Source organism: Canis lupus, chromosome 12, assembly GCF_048164855.1.
Source record: "Canis lupus baileyi chromosome 12, mCanLup2.hap1, whole genome shotgun sequence".
NCBI classification, from domain to species: domain Eukaryota; kingdom Metazoa; phylum Chordata; class Mammalia; order Carnivora; family Canidae; genus Canis; species Canis lupus.
Window position 1 is genome coordinate 1,244,639 of NC_132849.1, and position 25,644 is coordinate 1,270,282.

General features: G+C 59.0%; 1 protein-coding gene and 1 long non-coding RNA gene across 4 annotated transcripts; one reads left to right on the top strand and one right to left on the bottom strand.

The window, feature by feature from the left end:
* Nucleotides 1–8,459: 8,459 nt before the first annotated feature.
* Nucleotides 8,460–20,453, bottom strand: INKA2 (inka box actin regulator 2). 3 transcript variants are annotated; one of them, XM_072768987.1, is made up of 3 exons: nt 20,332–20,419; nt 12,262–12,432; nt 8,460–9,683 (listed from the first exon to the last, which is right to left on the bottom strand). In XM_072768987.1, the coding sequence occupies exons 1-3, from the start codon at nt 20,365–20,367 to the stop codon at nt 8,865–8,867; spliced, it is 1,026 nt and encodes a 341-aa protein (XP_072625088.1). In that variant the 5' UTR covers nt 20,368–20,419; the 3' UTR covers nt 8,460–8,864. The 3 variants fall into 3 exon arrangements, with proteins under 3 accessions (XP_072625088.1, XP_072625090.1, XP_072625089.1); XM_072768989.1 differs by lacking the exon at nt 12,262–12,432 and having other exon boundaries at nt 20,332–20,453; XM_072768988.1 differs by lacking the exons at nt 12,262–12,432; nt 20,332–20,419 and adding an exon at nt 15,796–16,255.
* A 159-nt stretch (nt 20,454–20,612) lies between these two features.
* LOC140600840 (uncharacterized) lies at nt 20,613–22,917 on the top strand. Its single transcript, XR_012003978.1, has 3 exons — nt 20,613–20,979; nt 21,379–21,535; nt 21,667–22,917. It is a non-coding gene; the product is annotated as an uncharacterized lncRNA (long non-coding RNA).
* The last annotated feature ends 2,727 nt before the right edge of the window (nt 22,918–25,644 follow it).

The following is a 25,644-nucleotide window of genomic DNA, read 5'->3' on the forward strand; positions in this document are numbered from 1 at the left end:
TTTTTTCTTTACTGCAGTTTCCTCTTGGGCTTGCTGAATGCTCAGTCCATTTATTTAATGCCATGTCTTGCTAAAATATTCTTGTTGAGAACAGCTGGAGACTTTGAACTGGATGCCTAGTTCTGTTTTCAGGGAAGGCAACATGGATTCTGCTTTGCAGACCTTAAGAAGAGCTTTGAAAGGAAATTGGAATATAGTTCTCTGGCTTTTCAAGAAGAAGCCTCCTGTGGTTCTGGGCTTAAGGTATGACATACATTTCCTGCTAATTGCTTCTCTTAAGAAGCATGGGCAGGGCTGTTCCTCTTGAGGAAAAACCTTAATAAACCTTCTTGGGGTTTTTTTTTTTTTTTTTTAAGATTTTATTTATTCATGAGAGAGACAGAGGCAGAGACACAGGCAGAGGGAGAAGCAGGCTCCATGCAGGGAGCCCGACACAGGACTTGATCCCAGGTCTCCAGGACCACACCCTGGGCTGAAGGCGGGGCCAAACCGCTGAGCTGAGGCTGCCCAAACCTTGTTTAAGCAGTGATGTGACTCTTCTTTTGAGCAGTTGTTTTATTAATATATATTTTTTAATTTATTTATTTTTTTGGTAAAGCTTAACCATGCACAAGTTCTTGTGCTTACTTTTAACCACGTAAAAATTCTTGTAGGGCATAGAAAGCAGATGATCCTTAGAGGCCCTTCAGTAAATAGATGTGTCTGCTCTATGCCCTGTGCTTATCTGCACGTTGGGGATAGAGCAGTGAATAATACAAAAGAAAATATTTTCTCTTGTGGAATCTTTGGCAGAGACAGGAAGTGTTGCACATGGGCGTGTGCATATGTGTGCACAATGAAGAGTGGAGAAGAGTTAAGAGGATAGGAGTGCTGAGCGGAGAGAATGTTGCCTAAATTGCTGTTTGCGTAAATATCTGAAATGTGCAGCCCACACAACTACCTTCTGTGGCTTGGAAAGGGTCTGCAAATGCCACGAAGTAGACGTGTGCCTACATGTTGAAGTGCTAGCATTGGCTGCCTGGGGTCCACAGAAAGGACTTCAACAAGGGGTAGAGAGAACATGATCTGACTCAACCTCTCATCAGGATACTAGGGCTGCTGAGTTGAGAATAGCCTGTGGAGGGGCAAGGGTGGAAACAGAGACTGGTTAGGAGAAAGCAGAGCCAGCAGAACCTCCCGACTCGAGTGTGAGAGAGAGCAGTCAAGGATGACTCCCAAGATTTTTTGCCAGTAATCAAGATAGCAAAGATTATGGCAGGAGCAAGTCCAGGGGTTCCATCTTGGACATACCAAGGGTTAGGAATGGGTTGGGTTCTAGACTTGCGCCGAAGGTGTCTGGCAGTGTCTGGAATTGAGACGAAGAGATCTCGACGGGAGATTCACAGTGAACATTGAAGAACGTGGGGCTGAGTAGGACCCCTAGTGTTGGTTGTAGATAGAGACGTCCAGGGATTCGGTCACGAGGTTGGGAGGTAGAGAGGAATTGGCAAAGGAGAACGTGAAGCTCACTCTGGTGACCTCGATGGACGTCAGTGGAAGGATAGGGGGCACTGGAGACATGAGGTGTGGGCATGTGTGGGTGCTCTAATGGGAGTGGGCCACCCAGGGGGCCTGCGAGATGGAATCCTAGCATTCAGCACAGGGGCTGAGCTGGAGAGCAGCGGCTGAGGAAAGGCAGTGGTGGGGTTGTAGAAACTGGGAGGGCACAAAAACCTAGTAAGAAGCACCGTAAAGAGGTGTGGTACAGAGTAGTAGGGGCAGAGGGACCGATACTTTCTGCTCTGGGAGAGCCCAAGTGCTTCAGGGACGGGAGCTCCAACTAAGCCTTAGGGGATAGAATTTGCAGAAAACGGGAGCAAGAAGTTGGCATTAGTGTGGAAGTGATGGGCCAGGGAGTGGCGTGGGGCCGCCCTGCGGCAGGCCTGGAAACACAGTGGGTGTGTGGTCAGGTGAGCTAGGAGTGCAGGGCCTGCCGCTCACCAGGGGCCACAGAGAAAGTCTGGATGGGGACATTGCAGAAGGGATCAAAGACGGGTGCAGGGGTGACTCCCCGTGGATGACAGTCTTCATGTCCCCCTTTCTCTAATGAAGATGATCCGACTCCATGGTCACCATCATCCTCAAACCAAAGCTCAGTTTAGAAGGGAGCCAGCCTTAATACTCTAGCGCCCAAAGGTGCTAGAAAGGATAGAGGTGACAAATCTTTGCTCACTCCCTGCTCTGCTTTACCTGACACAGTTCTGCTCCCCTTAGACCTCTGGCACCTCGAGGGCACACGGCAACCTCCCGTTTTCTTCTCCCGGCTCTTCTCCCGGCTCTCCTTCTGGCTCTCAACCTCGCAGTGTGACAGCAGCCTCTGGCCCCCAGCCATCCCCGGGCATCCACCGTGGTGATTGGGGAGTCTCCTAAGGGGGCTTCAGTCCACCCTGTTGGGCAGCTGCCAGCTTTCCCATCAAGGTCCATCATCCAGGCCTTCCCTCGTCAGGGGGAAGAAAGGCACAGGCCACACTGTAGCCCCTTGCATCACCAGCGTCCCCAGTCGGGTGGGGTGGCCACCGAGACTAAGGGGATGCTAACTAAGCACACACCCCTTCCCACTAGGGCAAACAGGCCTTTTTGGGGGGAGGGGAGGCTACATCTGGCGAAGTTTATGGAAGATACTTGATCCCCACACTCCCCACAGGGTCCCAAGGCCAGAGGATGTGGATTCTTTGGGCCCTTGAAATCTCTGATGCAGAGCGTAACCCCTTATTTTCTTCCCCTTGCCATATAAATGGACTTAATAGATGCTCTGGAATCTCGGACCAGAGAGTCTAAGGCCCGTCTAAGCCCTTCGGGCCCAGTGCTCTCTGGGACAGTGAGCAGGTTCCCGGCTTCAAGTGAGTGCTCACACGCAGGTTCCCAGCCTGAGGCCACGTAGGGATCCTGGTGCTACACTTGGAGGAATCTCTGTTGCTTTTCTTCGAAAAAATTGTGCCTGATACCGTCCTCTTTCCCACCACTTGTTCACAAATGGCCACAAATGCCGCGGTGAGGGCAGCTCCGTCGCTATGAAACAATGCCTGGAGTGTGGCCAGGAGCAGGCTGGGTAGGGAGTCTGAACACCCAATTCGTGACTTCCTTCCCGTTACCCCACCCAGGCCGACCCTTCACAGTCACAGTCGGGGAAGGAGAGGTGAGCAGACTCAATGTCCCCAAGAGAGGTGGTGGTCCCTGGCCATGCAGGTCAGGAAACACTCCTGGGGAGGGTCAGCCGTCAGCGCCCAACTGGACAAGGACACAAGCCAGGTCACCAAGGCCAGTGGAACAGAGCAGGCAGAAACAGGGACAGTTTGGAGGCCGGGGGAGAGCGATGGGGACCCATTTGAGACAGAGCAGGCCTGGGAGAGCAGGGGCGGCCGTGGCCATCTGAGGACCCAAGCTCTGGGCAGCCTGATGACACTGAGGCGTGAGAACAGAACCGGCCTGGGAGGCTAGGATGGCGACGCCAAAGGGACAGGTGGCAGACAGAGACTGCACGACAGCTTGGGGACGGGCTAGGAACAGGGTTTGTCGGCTGTCCTGACAGTGGGCCCGGGAGCAGCTGGGGCGGCCCTGACCACGGCCTTCCTGGCTCAGGGGCCCAGCTTAGAGGTCACAGTCACCCCGAGAGCTCTGTGCTCAGTGCTGGAGATACGGACATGGTGAGTTGTGGGGTCCTTGCCACCCCAGAGGTGCCCCTGCTTACAGAGGAAGACCTGTGGTTGGGCCTACAGGTGCGAGGCCCAGGGAGGGCTCACAGAGGAGGTGCCCTTTAACCAGCCCTGAAAGCCCAATAAGTAGCCAGTCTGAGGCCACGGGAAACCTGGGGTCTCTGAGAATAGCTAATGGAAAGACCTCGAGGCCAAAAGGCCAGGCCTGGAGCCTTGGGTGCACCTCCCTGGAGGCTGTAGGAGCAGCTGACGGCTGACGGGCAGGCCAGGCCAGGTGAGAGGAGTCCCAGTGCCTTGAAGACATTGCCTCCCCTCCCTGCTTGCCCCATGGGCAGCATTTCCTGGAGGCTGCAGCCTGGAGGAGGTGAGCAGGGCGAGGGCAGAGCCACTAACAGGAGGACAGAACCTGACCTTCCCTGGAGGAAGACCCCTTCCCCCACAAGCAGGGCAGCTGTGGGGGAGGGGCAGTGGCACCTGCTGGGTCGGAACCAGAACTTCCGCTCCGCAAGCAGGTGGAGACTGCTGGGGGGCAGGGAGAGGGGTAGGGGCAGGGAGAAGGGTGGTGGGGGGCAGCCCGGAGCTGGGCAGCAGAGCTGGAGACCCAGAGCATGCAGGAGGTGACTTCTGGAAAATGTCCCATAGGCTCTGGGAATGGGTCAGTCAAGCCTGGTGGGGGGGGGAGTTGCAGATCCAGAGAGAACGGGTTCTGTGGGGTGGAAGCCTGAGGCCGTGGTAGCAGAGATCTGCCCCCTCCTGCTCTCCCCACCCCCCTTGTCGCCTCCTGTTGCCCCTGCCCCCTCCTGCCCCCATGTACTCCCCCCTGCTCCCCTCACACCCCCAGCTCCCCCACCCCCCACCACCTCCTGCTCCCCTGCTCCCTCCCACCCCCACCCATCTCCCCCTTGCCCCCCATCTTCACCGCCCCCCATCGCCTCCTGCCCCCTCCTTGCCCCTTCCTGCACCCAAGTTCACAGTCCCCTGCCAGACAGTTGCCCCAAGCACTGCGGTGCCACACAGAAGCCTCTCTGACGGGACACAGGGGCCTTCAGAGGGACCGGGTGGAGGTGGTAGCGGGGCCAGCAGGAGGCAGACAAGGTGGGGGAGTTGGCGGAGGGGGGCGGTGAGTGTGACTGCCTCCAGGATGCCTGGCCGGCTCAGTCAGCGGAGCCTGCGACTCTGATCCCAGGGTCCTGAGTCCAAGCCTCACATCAGGTGTACAGATTAGTTTAAGAATAAGAATAGGGATCCCTGGGTGGCGCAGCGGTTTGGCGCCTGCCTTTGGCCCAGGGCGCGATCCTGGAGACCCGGGATCGAATCCCACGTCGGGCTCCCGGTGCATGGAGCCTGCTTCTCCCTCTGCCTGTGTCTCTGCCTCTCTCTCTGTGTGTGACTATCATAAATAATAAATAAAAATTTTAAAAAAGAATAAGAATAAAGCAAAATAAAACCAGTACCCAGAGGGTGCCTGCAGTCTGAGGTCCTCAAGGGGCACCTGAGCCATGAGACCCCCTGTGAGGGGCAGTCAGGGCACCTCCCACCCCATGGGGTGCACCCTAGTAGGACAGCCACAAGCACCTTTAGGCCGTCAGTCCCCAGGGTGACTGGGGGAGGTCGGGGGTGAGGTGCAGGCCGTGCGGGGGACTGCAGTGACCAAGGACCTTAGGAGCAGAGAGCAGAGCAGGGAGGGCTGGACCGTCCCTGAGGCCTCACAACCTGGCTCATCTGACTCTCCAGGCCCTGCCGGGAGTGTGCGGGGCCTGCAGGGTGGCAGGAGGACTGCTGGGTGTGGGAGGGGTGGCAGGGCCACCTGGAGCACATCCTCGGCCACTGGGGTCCTCAGGCGTCATCTCTGAGCTCGGCCCCCCTGCTGCCTTCTCCCCCCACGCCACGTCATCCTCCACAAGAAAGTGTCAATTGTTTGCCATTTGGCAAATAGCAGCCCAGCTGGGTTACATGTTCACAATGTACAAAAACACCAGAGGGGAGACAGTAGAGACACCTGCTGTCTTCCCCGATCCCAGCCCCAGTCCAGGGAGCCCATCCAGCCAGTATACATTTTTTTTTTTTTTAACAGAGGAGGGAGAACTCAAGCTCCAGTGAAAGTTTATATTGTTTTTTTTTCCCTCGTGGTTTTGCTCTGGTTCACAGGGTCGGCGCCTGAACCGCAGGCCTGAGGTGCCGTGGGGAGCTTTTGCTGTGTTCTAGACTGTGCACTGCGGCCTTCGAATCTGCAGAGCCTTGCCTTGTCCGCATGTCAGAGACCAGAAAGCCGAGGCTTGGAGAGGTCAAGCAGCACACTGGAGCTGACCGGGACAGAAAGGGGTCGCACATCCTGTTTGACTCCAGCCCCCGTGCTCATTCCATGGTCCTGGCAGGAGTGCCTTACCTGCTCCGGGGGGACGGGGGAGGTGCCCCGCGGTGCACTGGAAGCCGGACCCCCGCCACCCAAAGGCTCGAGCTGTGGAGGCCCTGCAGGGAGTGCTGCAACCTGGGCAAGACTGGGGTGCATTCCCGAATGGGGAGCGAGGGGGATGTGGTGGGGACGAAGCCCGACCCGGCCTCCGCTCCTCTGGGCAAGTCCAGGTCGGGCTCACCCTGAGGGGTGGGTGCCGGGGCGCGCTCGGGGCGGGGCGGGGTGGGGGGCTCCACGCGGCGAGGGTAGCGAAGGCGCCCCGCTTACTTGCGTGTCCTGGTTGGCCGGAGAGTGAGCCCCAGGGGCCGAGCGAGCCCTCAGCCCCCTCTGCCCCACCCTGCGCCTTCCGCAGCACCTGGGCCGGGCGGGTGCAGGCGCCTCCCCGAGAGGGCGGGGTCGCAGCGCCCAGGGGGACCCGGGATCACCCCACTCATCAGCCGCGCGTGGTTAACACGGGCAGGGGGCAGGTTTTGTTGTCGTTCCTCTTGGCTTGGCTCCTGGAGCAGACGTGGCTACTCTGCGCAGCGCGCCCAGGCTCGAGGCCGGGAGCCACCCGGTCTTCTCCGAGGTCTCCGCACACATGCACGCATGCACAGCACCGCCACCACCAGCAGCACCGCCAGCAGCACCAGCACCAGCACCGCCACCAGCACCAGCACCAGCACCTCCACCAGCACCAGCACCAGCACCTCCACCAGCACCAGCATCAGCACCAGCACTGCCACCAGCACCAGCACCTCCACCAGCACCACCAGCAGCACCAGCACCGCCACCAGCACTAGCACCAGCACCGCCACCAGCACCAGCAGCAGCACCAGCACCGCCACCAGCACTGCCACCAGCACCGCCACCAGCACCAGCACCAGCACCAGCACCCTGGCAGCCGAAGCCACCGGGCCTTCACCCCGCACTGAAGCATCACCACGCCCTCCCTGGGGAGACAGGATGAGCAGGGGCTTGCTCCTCCAGAAAGGGCCGGCTCAGTCGGCAAACTCCATACTCCGGGAGGGCAGAAGGCTGTTCTGCCGCCAGCCAATCCTGTTTCAAATCTTGCTCTTGCATGAGTTGGCAGGCCGATCTGGGCAGCCCTTAGGACCCCTATGAACCTCCACTGATCCACCAAGAAGACAACCCTTTCTAGGGTCAGTCTAGAAAGGCCTGTTTTGCACGCTGCCCGGCAAATAGCAAGCACTGAATAAATAAATTTAGCACCTTCCTTCGTGTGGCTCCCGCCACCAAAGCATGAAACATCCACCATTTGGCAGAGGGGATCTGAGGGTGATGGAAGCCTCCTCCCTCCTCCAGCTTGGTCTCCAGGGCTCTGGAAGGCACAAAGAGCCTTTCTTGGGATTATTCTCCTCCAATTTGCCGTTAATGCTCTGAGGGCAGGAAGGCGGCCTGCACCTAACTGCAGTTGTCACCCCACCCCCATCAGGTAGAGGGGAGCTCAGTGGGGGGGAGTGGCAACGGGGCGGTCTGGCCCCCAAGGGGACCCACAGTGTCTGTCCCCAGCCAGCAGCTGGCAGCGCAGGTGGGGTGGGAGGGCCATGCGGTATAGGGCAGAGCCACCGCTGGCCCTTCCCTCCCCTCCAGTTGGGGTCCGGTCTCCCAGGAGGTGCCTCCATGCCCCATGGGGAGTTGGGCACCTAAAAATGCGTGCGTGCCTCTGAGGGGCACCCCTTCCCTCCAGGGGACCCCTGCCTGTGTCTTGGGGGCGGGAGCCAGGGAAGGGGCATGGGGGTGGGGATGCTGCTGCCCTTGGTCTGGGGCTCCAGGCCTGCCCCCTGCCGCCCTGCCCTCCTGCTTCCTGCCCACAGGTGGCACATCCAGGCGGCCTCGGCCTCGTTGGCTGGAAGACAGGGAAACATCTGCCTTACTTGCTTCCTCAAGAGGTGGCGATGGCTAGGAAAGGGCTTTCCAGCATTTAAAGTGTTACACAGGGCAGTCCGGAGGGCTCAGTGGTTTAGTGCCGCCTTCAGCCCAGGCCGTGATCCTGGGGACCCGGGATGGAGTCCCCTTATTGGCTCCCTGCGTGGAGCCTGCTTCTCCCTGTGCCTGTGTCTCTGCCTCTCTCTCTGCGTGTGTCTCTCATGAATAAATAAATAAAATCTTTAAAGACAAACAATAACAAAAAAAAGTGCTGTACACATCTTTCCTGTGCCTTTGAAAGATCCAGGGCCATCTCTAGGTCCCCGCAGGTCCACTCCACCCATTTTTCAGGCCCGGGTGTGGCCGGAATCTTGAAGGCGACAGGGAGAAGTGGGATGGGGAAGGCTCCTCTCTCCTGCTCCCAATCCCGGGAGGGCTGGCGTTGCACGCCTGTGCCAAGGAGCCCACGGTGATGAGGTTGGGGATGACAGAGACACAGACGAGGTCTTTATTGGGAGCCTCTGGGGGGGACCAGAGACCCCAGCACTCTAATCTTACAGAATGTTCAACTGAGGTCTTTGGGGGCAGGGAAGGATCAAGATTGCCCACTGCTCTGTTCCTGCCCCTCTCGTCACCTGCAGCCCCAAGGTGAGTACCCCCCTGCCACGTCTCTCCATGCCCAGGAGCCCTCACCTCCTCAACAGCCCCCCCTCCCCAGCCTGACTCAACCATACACAACCCTCAGCTCCAGACACTCTCGCTGTCTCGCCCTCCTTCCTGGGGGAAAGGAACTCAGGAGTTCGGCTTTCGAAAGCCATAGCGCCCGCAGCCCACGCTTCCCGGCACACGGGGCCCGCTCTGGGGCTCGGTCAACTTTCTGTCTCCGGGACTCAGACCCAAACAGCCGTGTTGACATCAAAGCCAGAAGGCGACGGCTCCAGGGCCTTGGGGCAGCTGGCGGCGGGGCCTTCCCCGCGTCTGGGCCCTGCGGTGCCCGGGAAGGGGAGCCGTCCGGGGCCCTTGGGATGGCTCCGCTTCTTGGCCTTGTGCGAGCGGGCGGCCCTGGGCTCGGAGGCCGCGGGGGCTGCCCAGCCCGGCTTCTCCTTCAGCAGCCTGTCCCGGTCCGGCCGCACGCTGCGCAGGAACTTCCTAAAGATGTTCGCCGTGAGAGAGAACCTGCGGCCCAGCTCCCGGGGCTGGCTCCTCTCCCCTCGGGGCTCCCCCATCTCCCCCTTCTCCGCCCCCTTCTCCAGCTCCGGCAGGTCCAGCCAGTTGCCCACCAGGTCCGCAAAGACGTTGTCCCCCAGCACCAGCGGCTGTCGGTTCCGGCCCCGGGACATCAACGTGGAGGTCCAGTCTTCGGGTTCCAGTGGCTCTGGCCCCGGCTGCGTGCGGCCCTGGTGCCCTGCAGGCTGTGCCCCGGGGAGGGGCCGCACCCCGCACCCGCACCCGCACCCGCACGCGCTGCCGGCGGCCGGAAGCTCGGTGCCCAGAGGAAGGCACCTGGAGGCGCACTGCGCTGCGGCGGCCCAGCCAGCGGGCTCCGGCTGCGCTCCGGGGCTCCCTGGGCCCCCTGGGGCTGTGCTCCCTGCAGAGATGTCCAGCCGTTCCAGCGCCGCCTGCACCTGGAGGAGCTTCAGTTCCTGCAGGGCACCCATCATGCAGTTCATCTGATCCTGCAAGTCATCGCCCACTTCCTTCATGGACACCTGCAGGGGAGGGAAAGCGCAGGGCAGGCCGGTGAGCCTGGGGGGGCGGAGGATGGGGAGCCACGGGGTGGGGGGGAGCTCAGGCCTGTGAGCCTGGGGGGGTGCGGAGGATGGGGAGCCACGGGGTGGGGGGGAGCTCAGGCCGGTGAGCCTGGGGGGGGCGGAGGATGGGGAGCCACGGGGTGGGGGGGGAGCTCAGGCCTGTGAGCCTGGGGGGGGCGGAGGATGGGGAGCCACGGGGTGGGGGGGGAGCTCAGGCCTGTGAGCCTGGGGGGGGCGGAGGATGGGGAGCCACGGGGTGGGGGGGGAGCTCAGGCCTGTGAGCCTGGGGGGGGCGGAGGATGGGGAGCCACGGGGGTGGGAGCGCCACCCTCACCACCAGGACCTAGAGCCCTCGCTGCCCAAGCCCACGCCCGCGGGGTCACTCCAGCCTGCCCTGACCCTCCGTGGGGCCCAGCACAAAGCGAGTCAGAGCTGGAAAAGGAGGTGCCTTAACGCTGACAGGTGCACCCCAGAAACACTAGTGGCAGCTGCACAGCCCTGAAGATATGGACACGGAGATCAGCCCGTCTACCTTCGGGCTCACCAGGCCACGAGGAGGCGGCCAGTCTTGTTGCCACCGTACAGATGAGGGAGCGAAGCCCATCAGTGACTTGCTCAGGGTTACATGGATGGTAAGAGGTGGAGCTGAGGGTGCTTCGAGGGTGCACGGAGTTGTGCCGGGCGCCTTTGGCCTTTCCCGCGCCCGTGCTCCTCTCTGGAGCCTCCCCAACGCTGACCACCCCCGACGCTGACCAGGGCGAAGCCGCGACAGTTGGGAGCATTCACCCCATGACAGGAAGGGAGCTGAGGGCCCTCTGGGCACCACCTCTTATGATCTTCCTATAAATCCCACAAGGCTGCTCTTACTGTCCTTATTTTAATGAGATAAGGAGGGGGCGAGGGGTGAGGTCAGCTGCCTGAGGTCACAGCTCACCCCCGGGACGCAAGCAGCCCCACTTGGAATGCTACCAAGCGCTGGCTACTTCACACGGCTGGCCCTGGCGTGGGCTTTGGGGCCCCTTTGTCTCCCCCAGGGCAGCAGACGAAGGAGAGGAACAGGAGGGCAGGACAGGGAGCTCAGATTCCCAAAGACAAAGAGTAGGCCTGGGTCTCCTTCCCTGTGCACACCTGGCGAGTCAGGAGGGAGACAAGGCGCCCAGAGCCCCATGAGCAGCAGCTCTCCCTGCGGCAGCCCTCCTCGCCCCTTCCCTGCCTCCCAAACACCTGCTCTCCTCCAGCGACTCCAGTGCTCCTTCTGCCCACCTCCCGTGCTCAGGCCAGGAGTGGAGACGAGGGAAGTCAGCCTCCCAGCCTCCCATAGGCATGAGGCCCGGGGCCCAGGTGGCAGCTGGAAGAGGCTGAGAGGGTGAGGGCCGTGCATGGGGGCCACGCGTGGCAGCCGTGCAGGGACTGCTGCTCTGATGACATTCTCGTCCCAGTGGCCTGGGTCCTGCCGGCTCCTGCCCAGGATCTGCTCTGCTCCCAACAGCACACCCGGCGGGAGGGGACCAGCTATCTCTGAAGCTCCCCCAGGGACCCACTGGGATCATCTCACCCCCAGCCTTGTCCTAACGCACGGAACCAAGCCCACGGGTGCAGAGGTGGGGGGTCAGGATGACAGGCACATGGATGCTCAGGACTGCCCTGGCAGGTGACCCCCTTAGGCTGTGGGTTCAGGGCCCCCCTGCCAATGCAGCCAGCGCAGGGTGGGGGACGGGGGATGGGACTGAGTCAGCCACACCGACTGCCCAGGGACTAATGTCCCTGAAGGCAAGGACAGCTTTGCTGGGTGGTGGCTGCAGGCCACGGTGATCCTGGGACAGGCCAGTGGCGGCTGCAGCAGCAGGGGACATGGCCTGGGAGGCGGCTGTGCCTGTGGACAGCCCCCTGCTCTGACCCCTCTGGGTTCCAGCCTGCTGACCCCTTCTCCTTTTGGAGGCTGCTGGCCCGCAACTGGGAAGACCCAGGGCAGAGTTGTGGAGAAGGAGACCCAAAGCCTCAAACCACAGTCATTGAGCTCTCTGCCTGCCATCTGCTTCTCTGATCCCCTTCCCTTGTCACCTCAACCCGGACCTCAGAGCTACTTTCGGCTTTTCCACTCAAGGCCCCTACTCGGGTCCCCAGATGCCTCACATCTGCTTTGCCATCTCCCGGAAGGAAGGCCCTTGGGCCACCAGGCCAGGCTTCCCAGGCCACGCCTGTGATCGTGCCACCTGGAGGCCCACGTCTGTTCCCGTGCATGCCCCATGCTGCGTTGGAACCTTCTCGGAGACAGCGACAGCTCACCCCCCCACCCCCATCCCTCGGTGCTGGCTTACACCGCCCACCCTCCTGCACATGTAAGTGCTCAGCGGTTCATGAAACGTTCAGGGAGCCTCCACCACTGAGGGCAGCGCCCAAGACCCACAAATTGTTACTGTCTCCCCAGGTCCTAGCTAGCACCCTGCCCCTGCCACACCCCCACAAAGCATGTATTGAGTACCACTGAATACCCAAGTCAGCTCTCCAGATGTGCTGCCCGCAGACAATGACGCACCCCACAGGGAGAAAGAGGCAGGGAGATGGCTAGTGGCTTCATTTCACCAACAGGCAAGGAGTCTGAGGCTTGCAGGCTTCCTTCCAGAAGGCTGAACACAGTCCAGGTCAGATCAGAGGCAGTGGGAGGAATGAAATGCCCCCATTCAATCTCTTCCAGTATGGAAAAATCCTGAGGAAATAACGCTGACATTTTGTACCCTTTTCCAGGGAGAATGACTGTGTGGGTATGTATGAATGTGGAGCCGCCCGGGAAACAGAAGCCCCATTTAGGTTAACAGGAGATGGAATTATACCCGGGTGGAAAGTGAGACCCTGTGTTGTTAAGGTCTTGGGTTCTAGAGATAGAACGCACGGAGTTCAAATCCCCACTCTGCTCCACAGAAGCTGTGGGACCTGCCCTGGCGGTTTAAACTGCTGCTCACTTTCTTCGTTCTTCAAAATGGGAATAAGAGTTTCTGCTTCCTAAAGCTCTGGCCAGCTGAGGTGACATAATGAGTGTGTACGCATGGCCCGGAGGGGAGTGCTTAGGGTTATCATAAGACTTCTAGGAACTTCCAGGACAGTTCTTCCTCGGGAGACCTTAACACACAGCAACGATAGGATCCTGTTCATCGGGTGGGTCCCATCAAGGAGGAACTTGTCGCTGCCCTGCTCCTTCTGTCCCAGCCACCCCTGCCCCCACAGAGTAAGAGCCCAAGAGGGAAAGGGAAACCCCACGCCCTCTTGCCCATTCTCAGGCCGGCCTGGCTGTCCAGCCACCGTGCAGACACTGAGTGCAGAAGGCAGCTGTGGGAGGGAAGGCCAGAGGAGAAGGAAGTGTAGGGGAGGCAGTCGGGGAGGCAGGAGCATCAGCTGGGTCTCCACTGAGCAAGCTGCCTTTCCTGGCCCCAAGGGGAATGATGTCACCCAGGGAGAAAGAGCCAGAGGGCAAGCTTCTGTCTTGCTCTGGAGTGTGGGACCTTCTCAGATCCCAGGATTTCTCTTGCCTTCAGAACCTAAGAGGGAGCCGGGGAGGGGGGCGGGGGGGAGGAGGGAAGCAGAGGGGAGAGGCCTAATCAGAGAAGATCCCAAAGCAGAAATTGCCACCGCTAAATCCCAAACTCTGGGCTGTAGGGGGCTGAACTCTTCCCCAGCCTTCCAATGCCAGAGCTTCAGGCCCGTCTTCAGGACAGGGCCCAATCACACCCAACCTGCCCTCAGGGGCCACTTGGAAAAGTCCTAAGAGGGTCTAACTGGTTCCGATTGGTCTGAGTGGGAGTGGATCTAACAGCCATCCCCCTCCCCACACCCCGTGCAGCCCTGGTCCCACTGATGTGCACACATGCCAGGGCTGACCGGTTCCACTCAACAGCACATCTGGGAGCGATTCCGTGCTGAAAACCCCAGGAGGCTCTCACCACTGTCCTTGCCAGCACCCCCTGCACCCACCCAGCATCTCCTCCATCCGGGCACATCCTAGGCCTCGAAAAGTTTCATTCTAAAGCTGTTCTTCATGTCGTGCTTCAGGCTTTCCCACTGCAGTTCACACTTCCTCCGTGTAGGAGAGCTGGAAGGCCACTGGGCATGCACCCTCCGAGCATCTGTAAGGAGCCCACGGAGTCCCAGCTGCCAACCTGGAGCCCTCTGGCTATACAGTGATAAGCTCTGCCCTCTTGCTTTGTCAGATACCCCACTGTATGGATCAAGAAACAGGATCTACAGGGCCCCTGGGTGGCTCAGGGGCTGAGCATCTGCCTTGGCTCAGGGTGTGATCCTGGGTTCTGGGATTGAGTCCCATATTGGGCTCCCCGCAGGGAGCCTGCTTCTCCCTCTGCCTCTCTCTGTGTGTGTGTGTCTCTCATGAATAAATAAATATAATCTTAGAAAGAAAGAAAGAAAGAAAGAAAGAAAGAAAGAAAGAAAGAAAGAAAGAAAGAAAGAAGGAAAGAAGGAAAGAAGGAAGGAAGGAAGGAAGGAAGGAAGGAAGGAAGGAAGGAAGGAAGGAAGGAAGGAACAGGCTCTGAGAAGTGGGTTTTCTTCCTCAGCACCCTTCCCTAGACTTCCTTTGCCATTTTCACCCTATGTATGACCTACATATTCCTACTTAATGTTTCGTGTAAAGCTAACTGCTGGTATAAACAAATGTATTGGGGTAGGAACTTATATGAAATGCATATACTTGCCATAAACAGAACGTAACTATCTAAAACTCCAAGTTTGTCATCTGATGATCACTTGACATCACCTGGGTGCCTCCAGCAGAAAGACAGATCTATTGCCCGGGCCCCAAGGTGTATTGGTGGGAAGACTGGGACCCCAAGCCAGGCCCACAGACAGGCCAATGGGTGTTCCAGGTCATCAGGATGTGGCTTCTCAGCCTCACCAGGCTGTTGTGAGAAGAGACCAGGATAGTCAATGCTATGGCAAAGTGGAAAGCGCAGTTATCCTGGAGTGGGAGCGGGGAGGAGCGTGGAGGCTTGGAGGGTCAACACCCAATTCGGTTGCTTTCCACCGACAGCGCCTCTCCCCTGAATCACATGGAGGAGGAAGGACGTGTCTGTTTGGAGCCAAAGGGGAAGATGCCGCCAGAAAGCAGATCCCCCACCCCACACCTGCAGCCCTGTGCCCTCCAGAGGTGGTGGGGTCAGCTGCAGCTGCCCACGTACAGCGCCGTCACCTGGGCACTCGCCTGGCCTGTGGGCAATGGGGGGGGGGCAGAGGGTGGGAGTGGGATGCCAGCATCCCCAGCAACCTTCCTGAGCCTCTCCTAGGTCCCCGATGGGTACCCCAGCTGTGCCGTCCAACCATCCATCTCACGCCCTCTCGGCTCCGCCAGAATCCTTTGACACAGGCTCCGGCCTCGCCCGTGGCCCTGGCAGCATGCCCTGCCTCGCTCCCCCCGCCGCCCCGTGACTCACAAGACCCCCACACAGTTCCTTCAGCCCCTCTGGACGCCGCTAGGAGGTTCAGGGCCGGAAATGGGAAAAGCCCTGCTTCTGCCAATTGGCCTGTTCTCCTGTCCAGTGAATGGGGACCTTCAGGGTGCCCTGCTCTTGGCTGCAACGTGCGACAGGAAGGTAAAGCAGCAACTGTGCCAAGAGCTGGAGGAGGGTGGAGGGTAAAGAAAGAAGGAAGTGTGCAACGGATGAGCCGGCTCCTGACTGGAAGATCTATGGGGGGGCATATGCTGGGGCAAGGGGCAGCCACTGGAGGGGGCCAGTCCTGTCCCGCAAGGAGCTGGCCTCCCCCAACCAGCAGCCGGCGTCAGCTCCTGTCCTCTGCGGGCCATCTGATGCAGACCTGCAGGGTCATCTTCCTCCTCTACTCTCTGCTCCAGGCCGTCACAGTCCCCTGTGTGAGCTCTGTCATAGCTCATCCTGCAGCCTCATCCTCCCCCGCCCTGCTCCCCCCCCAACTCCCCCTGCACCTCTGAGACACCAGGGCACACCTCTCAGCAGGTTCCTCACAATGCTACAGAGAAGGGCAGGCTCTTGCACAGCACCCAAGGTCCCCATGGGCTGCTCTCAGCACCTCTCCCAGCCCCGATGCTCACCAACATCTCCGCACAGGCCCATGTCCTCAGCCGAACTGCGGCAGTCTCCCAGCATCCCCGCCACACGGCCCTCCAGGGCCCCACTACTTCCATCTCTGCCCATTGCTCCTGTTGCTTCATTATCTGCCTGGAATGCTATTTTCCTCCCATTCACTTCTCCGCTTATCCCTCAAGGTCAAGCTCAAACGCTACCTCTCCCCAGAGTTTTCCCTGATCCCCTGGCTGGACATCATCTCTCCCTTCTCACAGCACTGTGCCTGGCCTTTCACGTAGCCCACACCCCCTACTTCTGTGCGGGGCTCATGCTTACATGTGCTGGTAAGTTCTGCGGTCACTGGCTAGGTTTGAAGTCTGGCTCTGTCTCACCGGCTACGACCTTGGCCAAGTCACTTGACCCCCCATGTCTCCTTTATAGAATGGGAATACTGGAAGTACAGCTTCTTCCAGTTGCTCTGGCAAGTAAATGACACGGCCCATTATATGCTTGGCGTATCGGGGAGTGTCGACATCAACAGGTGGTATTTTTATTACCTCCCCCACTGGACAGCGAGTTCCCTGAAGGCAGGATTCCTGTCTGTGTATATTTGTGACCAAGTGCTCACGTCCGGTCAGGTGCTTTAAACATCAGATGAACTCCATTCATGTGTCCTGGAATGAGTGACTCGTGCACGCCAGTGCGATGGACCTGTCAGGAGTGTGCTGTGTGCCTAAGACACAATGGGCCCTCTGTTGTGCACTGAGAATGGACAGCTGCCATTTCATCTTCACACTGGCTGCGTAAAGTGGGTGCGTTTAAAACCCCATTTTAGGGCAGCCCTGGTGGCTCAGCGGTTTAGTGCCTGCCTTCAGCCCAGGGCGTGATCCTGGAGACCCCGGATCGAGTCCCACGTCGGGCTCCCTGCATGGAGCCTGCCTCTCCCTCTGCCTGTATCTCTGCCTCTCTCTCTCTCTATCTCTGTCTCTCATGAATAAATAAAATCTTTAAAAAAAATAAAAAATAAATAAACCCCATTTTAGGGGGGCCTGGGGCTCAAATGGTGAAGCGTCTGCCTTTGGCTCAGGTCACAATGCCAGGGCCCTGGGATGGAGCCCCACGTCCCCTGCTTGGCAGGGAGCCTGCTGCCCCCTCTCCCTCTCCTGCTGCTCTGCCTACTTGTGTTTGCTCTCATGCGCTTTCTCTCTCTGCCAAATAAATTAATAAATTTTTTTTAAAAATTAAAAATCCCATTTTACAGATGAGAAAAGCCCCCCTCACACAGGGGGCTTAAGTGATCTGCCTAGGTGACACAGAGCCAGGGGCTGAGTTCAAGCTGGCCTGCCCCCAAGTCCCACGCCCACACTCCTCCCTCACTGGCCCCACCCCGTTCCTCCCCTTAGCTCTAAACACCAAAGGAGGCCACATTAGGAGATCCTTGGCAAAAACTGTTTTCTGCCACAGGAAATCTGCTCTTTGGTCTCCAGAGCTGAGGGCTGCTCCTCCTGTATCTCTTCTATCACCTTCTTTTGTCCTTATCTTGCTTCTAGGTCCTTGTCCTCCTCCGCAGGTCAGAACCTCCTGAACTTGTGGCCATTCCTGGCTAGATAAACGCCTTCTAGGAATACCAAATTGTCCTACAAGGACCATCTCTGACCCCCAGAGAAGTCCCTCTGCTGCCTCATCATGCGTCAGTCAGCTGGGACAGGCCTTACAGAAGCTGGCCTCCATCAACCTCCTCCTCCTCAAGGAAGCCCTCCCGGCCTGGATAGACTTCATGAGCCCCTATCACTCGGCCTTTACACGCTCTATGTGCTCCACACTGACACTGACTCATGAGGAACACCCTATGAGCATCTTACAGCTGCAGCTTCTGTGTTCCTGTGTCTACCCCATTTGTTGGAAGCCCTCAAGGGAGCAGTGTGTAAGAACAGCTGGTCCCAAGGCCTTGTGTTCATGCAGGGCCTCTCTCTGGCGGCTGGAGGGGAGAGAGAGATGCTCCCTGCTGAGCTGTTAAGCCCTGACCCCCTCCTAATGAGGAAGTGTGTCAGCCCTTACTACTCTCCTGCCATGTGTCATCCCTAAAATGGATCCCTGTCCCCTTCCAGGCAGGGGGAAGGTTCTCTAGACACCAGCCTAACTGAGCCAGGATCCACAAACCCTTAGCCACCCCACAGTGCTCACTTGTTACAGTTCACATTGTCAGCTCCGAGAAATTGAGGAATTCTGCTACTTTGGTTTTCAGGAACCCACACTCCTTGACTAGATTTTCTGGGCCAAGGATGGGGCCAGGATGCAGGAGGGAGACACAGAATACCCTTCACAAAAATAATTTCACAACCTGTTAATGTTTCCTTTTCCAGCGGGTTAACCCGGTTATCTGTAGAACGCAGGCATCTGGAAGGGATTTAGCGGCATAAATGAACGTGGACCCTGACTGGTATCACGAATGCCACTCCTGAGCACATACTAACTTGAGGCAAAGCCGTCAACGCAGTCCTCCTCTACCTGGGATAACACGCGGGCCCCACTGCCTGCCCCCACCCTCACAAGCTCACGACACACAGTATGCCTTTCCCACCCCATTGCAGGCCTGAGTTCTGAATAAAATCTTCCCAACCGCCCACCCCCCCCAACCAAAAAAAAAAAAAAATCTTCCCACTCTAGTCACAAACGAGCTGCACCGAAGTCAATCCCCACAGCCTTCAGAGAAGCCAAAGGGCTGAGCCTGGGCTAACTAACTCAAAGCTCTACTTTCCTCTTCATCCCACCAAGGAAAACCGAGGCACTGAGATTCGGTTCCGCTACCTAAGCACTAGGCTGAGGTGTTGGGGAGCAAAGGAGACTCTAATTCCCGTCACTTGCTCTGTCTTATTTCTGGGCAGCCTGGCACTGGGGAGGAGGCGGAGCACCCGGGAGTGGGGGAGGCGAGGGTGCCGAGATCTCCCATCTGAGTGTCATTCTGGGCCTCAGGCCAGGCATTTGGCTTCCTCTCCAAAAGAGTCAAAGGCTGAAACTGCTCAGACAAAGGGCCAAATGAAAGCTAATGGGGAACTCGGTGACTTCAGCCTCTCCCCTTCCTTCTCCTGGGGACGGGGGCTCAAGTCCTTGGCAGGAGAGGGTGCAAATCAAGACCTGGAGCTCAGTTCTGTGCAGATTCCTATTTGCCTTTTTTATTCTCCTGGCATCCACAGACTGTCTTCCTCCCCTCAACCCCTCCCACCTAGGGTGCTATAAAAAATGCAAATCAGTAGGATTTTAAAATTCAAGCCTATGCCAGGAACACCCACAAACCCTCTATTAAAGCAGATCCTGAGGTGGGTGGTGTGGTCCCAGATTCCAAGCATAAAAAGAGGACTCTATTAGATTCTTTTTTCAGCATGGGCCTTGGACTTCAGACATTATCTGTGATGACCTTGACTTTTCTTTCTGGTAGTGGACAAATGAATGGGAAGAGTCAGAGTTGGGGCGGGGGGTGCTGGGCTGACCATCCCCAAACCAGCATGGGAACTGCGGGAAAACTAGCAGGGGACGGGACCTGGTGGAGACTCCTCCATCCCTCACTGAAGCTGCACTTCTCTGAGTAACTTTCCCATCTGAGAGTCACCGCAAAAAGGGATTGGGGAGGAAGTCCCCGAGAAGTGACCTTTGCCCTGAGAAGGCAGAGTCTGCAGTGGAACAGACAGGACAAGTGCCTGCGGGCCTTGACCAGGGAGCTCGGGAGGACACCTGCTCTGCAAGCTGCCCGGCCCCCACCCCCAGACTGGCCCCTCTACAGCTGCCAAGTTCTGTGGTGGTGAGAGGAGGAGGACAGAGCCTGCAGGGGGGAGAGGCTGTCATGGAATCTGCAGCCAGGTCTGCTGCTGGGGCTGGGGCTGGGGCTGGGTGCGCCCGGCTCTGGAAAGTGGGAAGACAGACTGGGGGAGAATAGTGAGGAGAGAAACTAAAGGAACAAAAAGAGGCAGAGGCAAAATCACGGGAGGGGGTCGACTGGGGGAGAGGGGTGGGGGCGAGGTCTTGGGGCGCCCATGCGTGAATTCGGGTGGGCGCAGGGACCAGGTGGCAGGTGTGTGTGCGGGGCTGGAGGGTCCACGAAGTTGGTGCGCGGCCGCCTGGCAGGGCTGGGGCGCCCCTCCCCTCACTCGGGCGACCCCGGGGCCGGGCTGGGCTCCCCGTGCCGGGCTCCGCGCCCCCGCGCGCTCCCCGCCCCCGCCCCGCCGCGCCCTCCTCCCGCGCGGGCCTCCCCCGGCCCTGCAGCCGCGGCCCCTCCCTGCTGGACGCGCCCCGGCCCCGGCCCCCGCCCGCCGCCTGCCCCCGCGGCCGCGCCGGCTCTGCCAGGCCCGGGGGCTCCCCGCCGGCCAGCGGGCCCCGGCAGCGTCCGTCCTCGGGGCGCCCCGCATCTCGCCGCCTGCTCTGGGCGCCTCCCGCAACCCTCGGCTGCGAGTCTCCTCGCGGCCCCCGCCCCTCGGCCCGGCGCGGCCAGGTGCCGTCGGGGCGCAGCCGTCCCCCCTCCCCGCCCCGGCCCGCCCCGCCCCGCCCCGGCCGGCCCGCCGCGCTCTCACCAGCTCCTGCTTGAGGCGGCGCAGGTAGCAGTCCATCGCCCCGCGCCCCGCGCCCCGCGCCCCGCGCCCCGCGCCCCGGCCCGACTCGGAGCGGCTCCGCCGGCGCTGGCTGCGCGCGGTCCGTGCGGGGGGCGGAGGAAGAGTGGGGCAGCCTATGAGAATTCAGGGGGGACGCCTGCAGCCAATGAGACGGACGCGCGGGGGGCGCGGGCGGGGCGCGGCGCGGGGACCCCGAGGCGGGGGGGCGCGCGGCTGGGGCCGCGGCTCCGGGGGCGGGGCGGGGGGCGCGGGGCTCGGGGCTGCCCCGACGGCCCCGCAGCGCGCGTGATCCCTGTGCGCCGAGGGGGACCCGTTCCCGGGCGGGCTCCGTGAGAGGCCGGGAGCCCTCGTCTCAACCCTGTCTCCAAACTCCGACCAGAAAAGGAGCATCCTCCACCCGAGCCGCCCGTCAGCCGCCCCGAACCCCGCAGCGGGCCGAAGTCTGCGAGCGCGGGTCCCGCAGCCCGGCCTCAGCGTGGGGCCGAGGAGCCGCCGCCCGGGCCGCCCGCCCCCGGCGCAGAACCCCGGTGGGCTCCGCTGGCTCCGCGCGGGGGGTGAGGCTGGCGACGCGGGTCGGGACGGAGACCCCCGGCCCAGAACACGCGCGCGGTAAGGGAGGGGACGGACGGGACGAGCGGGGACAAACCAACTGACCTCGGGCAGGGGTTCTCCGCGCAGGAAACGGGTAATGGGGCGGGAGCTGCTCCAGTAGGGCGGGCGGAAAGGGAGGAATCGGCCCTTCTCCTCCCAATACTTCCCTTTCCAGGCTCACGGAGCCTGACTCTTGCTCGGGGACTGGGGGGACTCGAAGTTGCTCCGATTCCATTCGGCGGAACCGCCTGGACCGCGGGCGGGAGCTGCGGGCGGGTGCGCCTGGGGGGTCCCTCCGCGGGGCGAGGGCGGGTCCCCTCCGGGCGTCCAGACGCCGCGCCTCCCGCCCCGGCCCGCAGGGGGCGCTGCGGCACAACCCCCGAGTAATTAGACCAATTAGCGACCTGTGGTTTCAAGGTAACTAAGGAAGAAGGCTCGCCCCAGGTGGAGTCTGTGGTCTCCGCGACCGAACCGTGCAGATGCGGGAAGAAGGGGCCGAAAATGCAGGCGCTGCGGTCAGCAGAGAGCCCCTCCCGCTTGCTGCTGAACGGCAGGAGAGGCAGGAAGGACACCAGTGAGCATCTTCAGAAGGGAGCCTGCAGAGTCCGTTCGATGCCTCCCCATCACCCCGGGTCCCTGGGTACAGGGGGCCTTCCTTGCCCGTGTCTTTGGGCCTCTTCCTGAGTCCCCCCGCCCCCCCCTTAGGACGAAGCAGCAACAGCGGTACCCGAAGGATGGAGAAAAGAAAGAAGAGGCGCAGGCGGGTCAGAATTCAGTCTGAGGCCTGCGTCTCCGTGGCCTCTTGCCCAGCCCGGGGACCCGCGCTCCTTTCGCTCTCCCTGCTCAGGATCCGGCGGCGGCCTCGTCCGTCAGACAACCCGAGGGCCGCAGGATGGAGCTGAGAATCTTCTCTGGCGTTCCGAGCTACGAAGCCTGACATTTCAGGTCCTCCTGCTCTCCGGGGCAGTAGGTTACCGGGCGATCGGGCCCGGGGGTCCTCTGGGCTCCGTGCAAGGCCCAGCCCGCCGGCTTCCTCGCACTTGGATCCCCAGGGGGGTGGGTGCCTTTCTGTGCGACCCCAGGTGTGTTCACAGTGGAACCCACCCCCAAGGATGGAGCTGAGGTCCCCAGACTGACTGAACCATTTCTGGAGTTGAATCTCCCAGGATTCTGATTGAAAGGGGGATCTGGCCACTATCATAACCCACACATTCTCTTATACTGAGAGAAACACCACAAAAGGGTTCCCCACCCCTGTGGGCCTTGCCCACTGTTAGAGCTCAGCACCCAGCACAGTGGCAGAGAAGAAGGCAGCCAAGAAACATTTGTGGGTCTGTGGTTGAAGTAGTCTTTAGTGGCAGGTGTAAGCCCCAGCTTCTCCACCCCTGAGAGCTCCGGGACTGGAATCCTCTTGCATGGCCACAGTTCAAACTCCAAGAGATGCACGCAGGCTGATCTCCTGGTAAGAACCTTAGGCTGAGTGGTTAGCACCCCTAACCTGCTGACAGCACAGCCCAACATGCACAAATGCTTTCCTTTTACTGGCCTCAGCTTCCCTTGCTTATAGGTAAACCCATGTGAGCCTGACACTTTTATACTCCCTGCAAAACGCTGTTTTGACAATGATCTTTGCAGTAGTCAGGACAAGAGGAATCCCATCTCAGAGATAAAGGATATATTGTTAGCACAGCCAGATTGCATTCCATCCACTTAAAAAAAAATCCTATTTTTAATTAAAGTATGGGATCCCTGGGTGGCGCAGCGGTTTAGCACCTGCCTTTGGCCCAGGGCGCGATCCTGGAGACCCGGGATCAAATCCCACGTCGGGCTCCCGGTGCATGGAGCCTGCTTCTCCCTCTGCCTGTGTCTCTGCCTCTCTCTCTCTCTCTCTCTCTCTCTCTTTCTCTATCTCATGAATAAATAAAAATTAAAAAAAATAAAGTATAGTTGACATAATATGCCAGTTTCAGGTGTATGACACAGTGATACAACAATTTTACACATTACAAAACCCATCTACTTTTAAGGTCAGGAGATGGAAAGAAAAAAAAAATTGATGACCATAATCTCAGTGCAGTGCTCCAAAGAGAGGTCCCAGGCAAGTCAGAGGTCTATTACTTTGTGGTTCCCACAGGATTCTGGAAGAAAATGGGTGTCAAACCCTTAAGTCCTTTCACAATGTTGGGCCATTGCAAACTCGCCCTTGAGAAGGCTGACACTGCACCAGGGTGCATGGGGCTGTGTGTCACCTTGCTTCTGAAGAGGTAGCTCTGTCTTCTGGGCAGAGCAGAAGGCAGCAGGAAAAAGGACTGCTTCCCATTTTTCTTTCTTTCTTTCTTTCTTTCTTTCTTCTTTCTTTCTTTCTTTCTTTCTTTCTTTCTTTCTTTCTTTCTTTCTCTTTTTTTTTTTTAAGGGCTTAAGTGGTAGAGAATAAAGCCTGTTGCCATAGTTATATAAACATGAGTAGATATTCCTAGGCTGAGGACAGGGGATGGGGGACATTCATTCTTGCTGAAGAAGAATCAAATAGTTCAACCTCCTCTCTACTGTCCCCCAAAAGTCAGCCTGGAGGGAGGATGAGATTATCTCTGACATTGGCTGCAAACACACTTTTCTCAAAGCCATCCAGAGCTGGGGTGGAACCCTCTGGAAGGCAGCTCAGCATTTGCCCTCTGCTGGTGGAGATTCCTGTGTGGGGAGTACTTGTCCTGAGGGAGAGGGTAAAGCTTCTGGAAATGGTGTCTTAAGGGTATCAAACTCATGGGGTTTGCCCAGCCCAGTCAGGGAGGGTGGCCCCCTTTGTCCCAGTGCCAAAGCCTGGAGGTCCTGGCACCAACGACTGAGCTCAAAGGGAGAGGCAGAACCAGTTGTGTCCCAACAGAGCTCGCATCCTAAACTAAACAATGGAAACACTGCTGCTTTACTGGCTCTATTTCCTGTGGCCCCCACCTGGAGGTCCCCACCCATGGCGTCCCTGCCAGCTCTGGAAGGTGTATCCCTGGGCGAAGCAGTGCCCATCTCCATTGGCAGCAGAAGAGCCGAGGAGCTCACACTGACATGAGGAGAGACACATGTGGCCACATGCAGTCTGGAAGCTTCATCAAACATAGGCCTTCCAAGAGGGAGGTCCACACCCCCACTACCCTCCTGCCTCCACCTCCCGTGCCTGCCAGCAGCCATCCCCAGCCTCCTCCCCGCTCCTCCACACCTCCAGAGCACCAACAGGAAAGGCTGACCCTAGAGATAAACATGTGCCATTGGAATGTGTTCAGATGTCACTGCTGAGCTGTGTCTCCCCAGGCAGAGGACCTTGCCTGGCAGGCAGGTCTGCAGGTGCTGAGCAGAGACTACGTGTCTGAGAGTGCACACAGCAGGATGGCGGGGACAGCACTGGAGTGAGGCCTAGCTACTCTCAGAAGGCTCTAACTCCTAGCTTTAATCCTCCATCCACCTCAGACGGGGCCCTGGGCTCCTCTGTCTCCCACAATCCTAATTCCAGGGGAGATGGCAGAGGGACCACATGGCTTATATGCTGGGAGGTCTCTGGGTTCCAAAGGAAAGATTCACTTTGGATTTTATCTATTTGAGAGAGAGAGAGAGAGAGAGAGAGAGAGAGAGAGAGAGAGAGAGAGAGAGAGAGAACAAGCAGGGGGGTGGATCAGAGGGAGAGGGAGAAGCAGAACCCTGTCTGAGCAGGGAGCCTGACATGGGGCTCCATCCCAGGACCCAGAGATCACGACCTGAGCCGAACAAAGGCAGACACTCAACCACTGAGCCACCTGGGCGTCCCAGCTTTCATGTCTTTAAACACGGAGTGCTGTTTTCCCCACTTACAGACAGAGCAGCTGAGGCTCAAGGAGATTGTTCTGTATGGTGATAGAAGGAACAAGAGCTCCCAGTTCCCTCTTTTCTACTACCCATGCTGCTGGAAGAGGAAAGATGTGCCCTGGGCTGGGCTACCAGAGGTGCTACAGCCCATGAGGGCATTAGGCTCCCCATCTGCAAACCCCACCGTCCACATCGTGCCAGCCCAGGCACCACTCTCAGCCTCCATTTCTGTCCAGTCACTGGCCTGCAAGACCAGGCCATCAGTGGTGCAGATGCTAAAATGTGTTCAGAGGGCATGGAAGGAAGGTGTTGGAGGAAGAAGTAGCAGTCTGTGACTTTGGGAAAGCTCCATGTATGAATGTGCTGTCTCCCCTGAACAACTCAGAGGGAACTGCCTTGTGCAAAGTTAGAGCAGCCCAAACAACGAATCATTATCTAGACCAGGCTAAGTGCGGGCTGCTACCGAGCCGTACCTGGAATTATTTGTAGCTATGGGTCTCATGCTTCTGGTGCCTAAGCAATGGTCTCATTGCTACTCGGGAAGCGAATATTTCCATTTTGCACACATTTACTGGAAAAGCAAATATTTTTCAACTGCAAAGAACACCTAAAGAATGTCAGGGCACAGCTAAGGGAAATGCTTATACAATTTGTGCAGACTGGCCCTGGTAGGCGCAGATTGCAGGGAAAAGGAGAGGGACCCATTCTCAGGACTCCCCTGGGGACATTCTGCCCCAGCTGACTCCCTGGAGGCCCAGTGCCAGTCCCATCCCCGTGGCCTTACCTACTGTGGCTGGCTGCTCAGAGCGCACGCTCCTCTCCCTGCCAGCTTCTGGTAGCTGTGGGCAAATCCAG

Bases quoted from the DNA above. Each gene is read 5' to 3' on its own strand.
- INKA2 (XM_072768987.1), bottom strand. From the start codon at position 20,367: ATGGACTGCTACCTGCGCCGCCTCAAGCAGGAGCTG. The intron at 12,433-20,331 runs GTGAGAGCGCGG...TTATTTCCTCAG, and splicing joins GCCGCCTCAAGCAGGAGCTG to GATTTTTCCATACTGGAAGA. The intron at 9,684-12,261 runs GTGCGTCATTGT...CCTCCCCTGCAG, and splicing joins TGCCTCTTTCTCCCTGTGGG to GTGTCCATGAAGGAAGTGGG.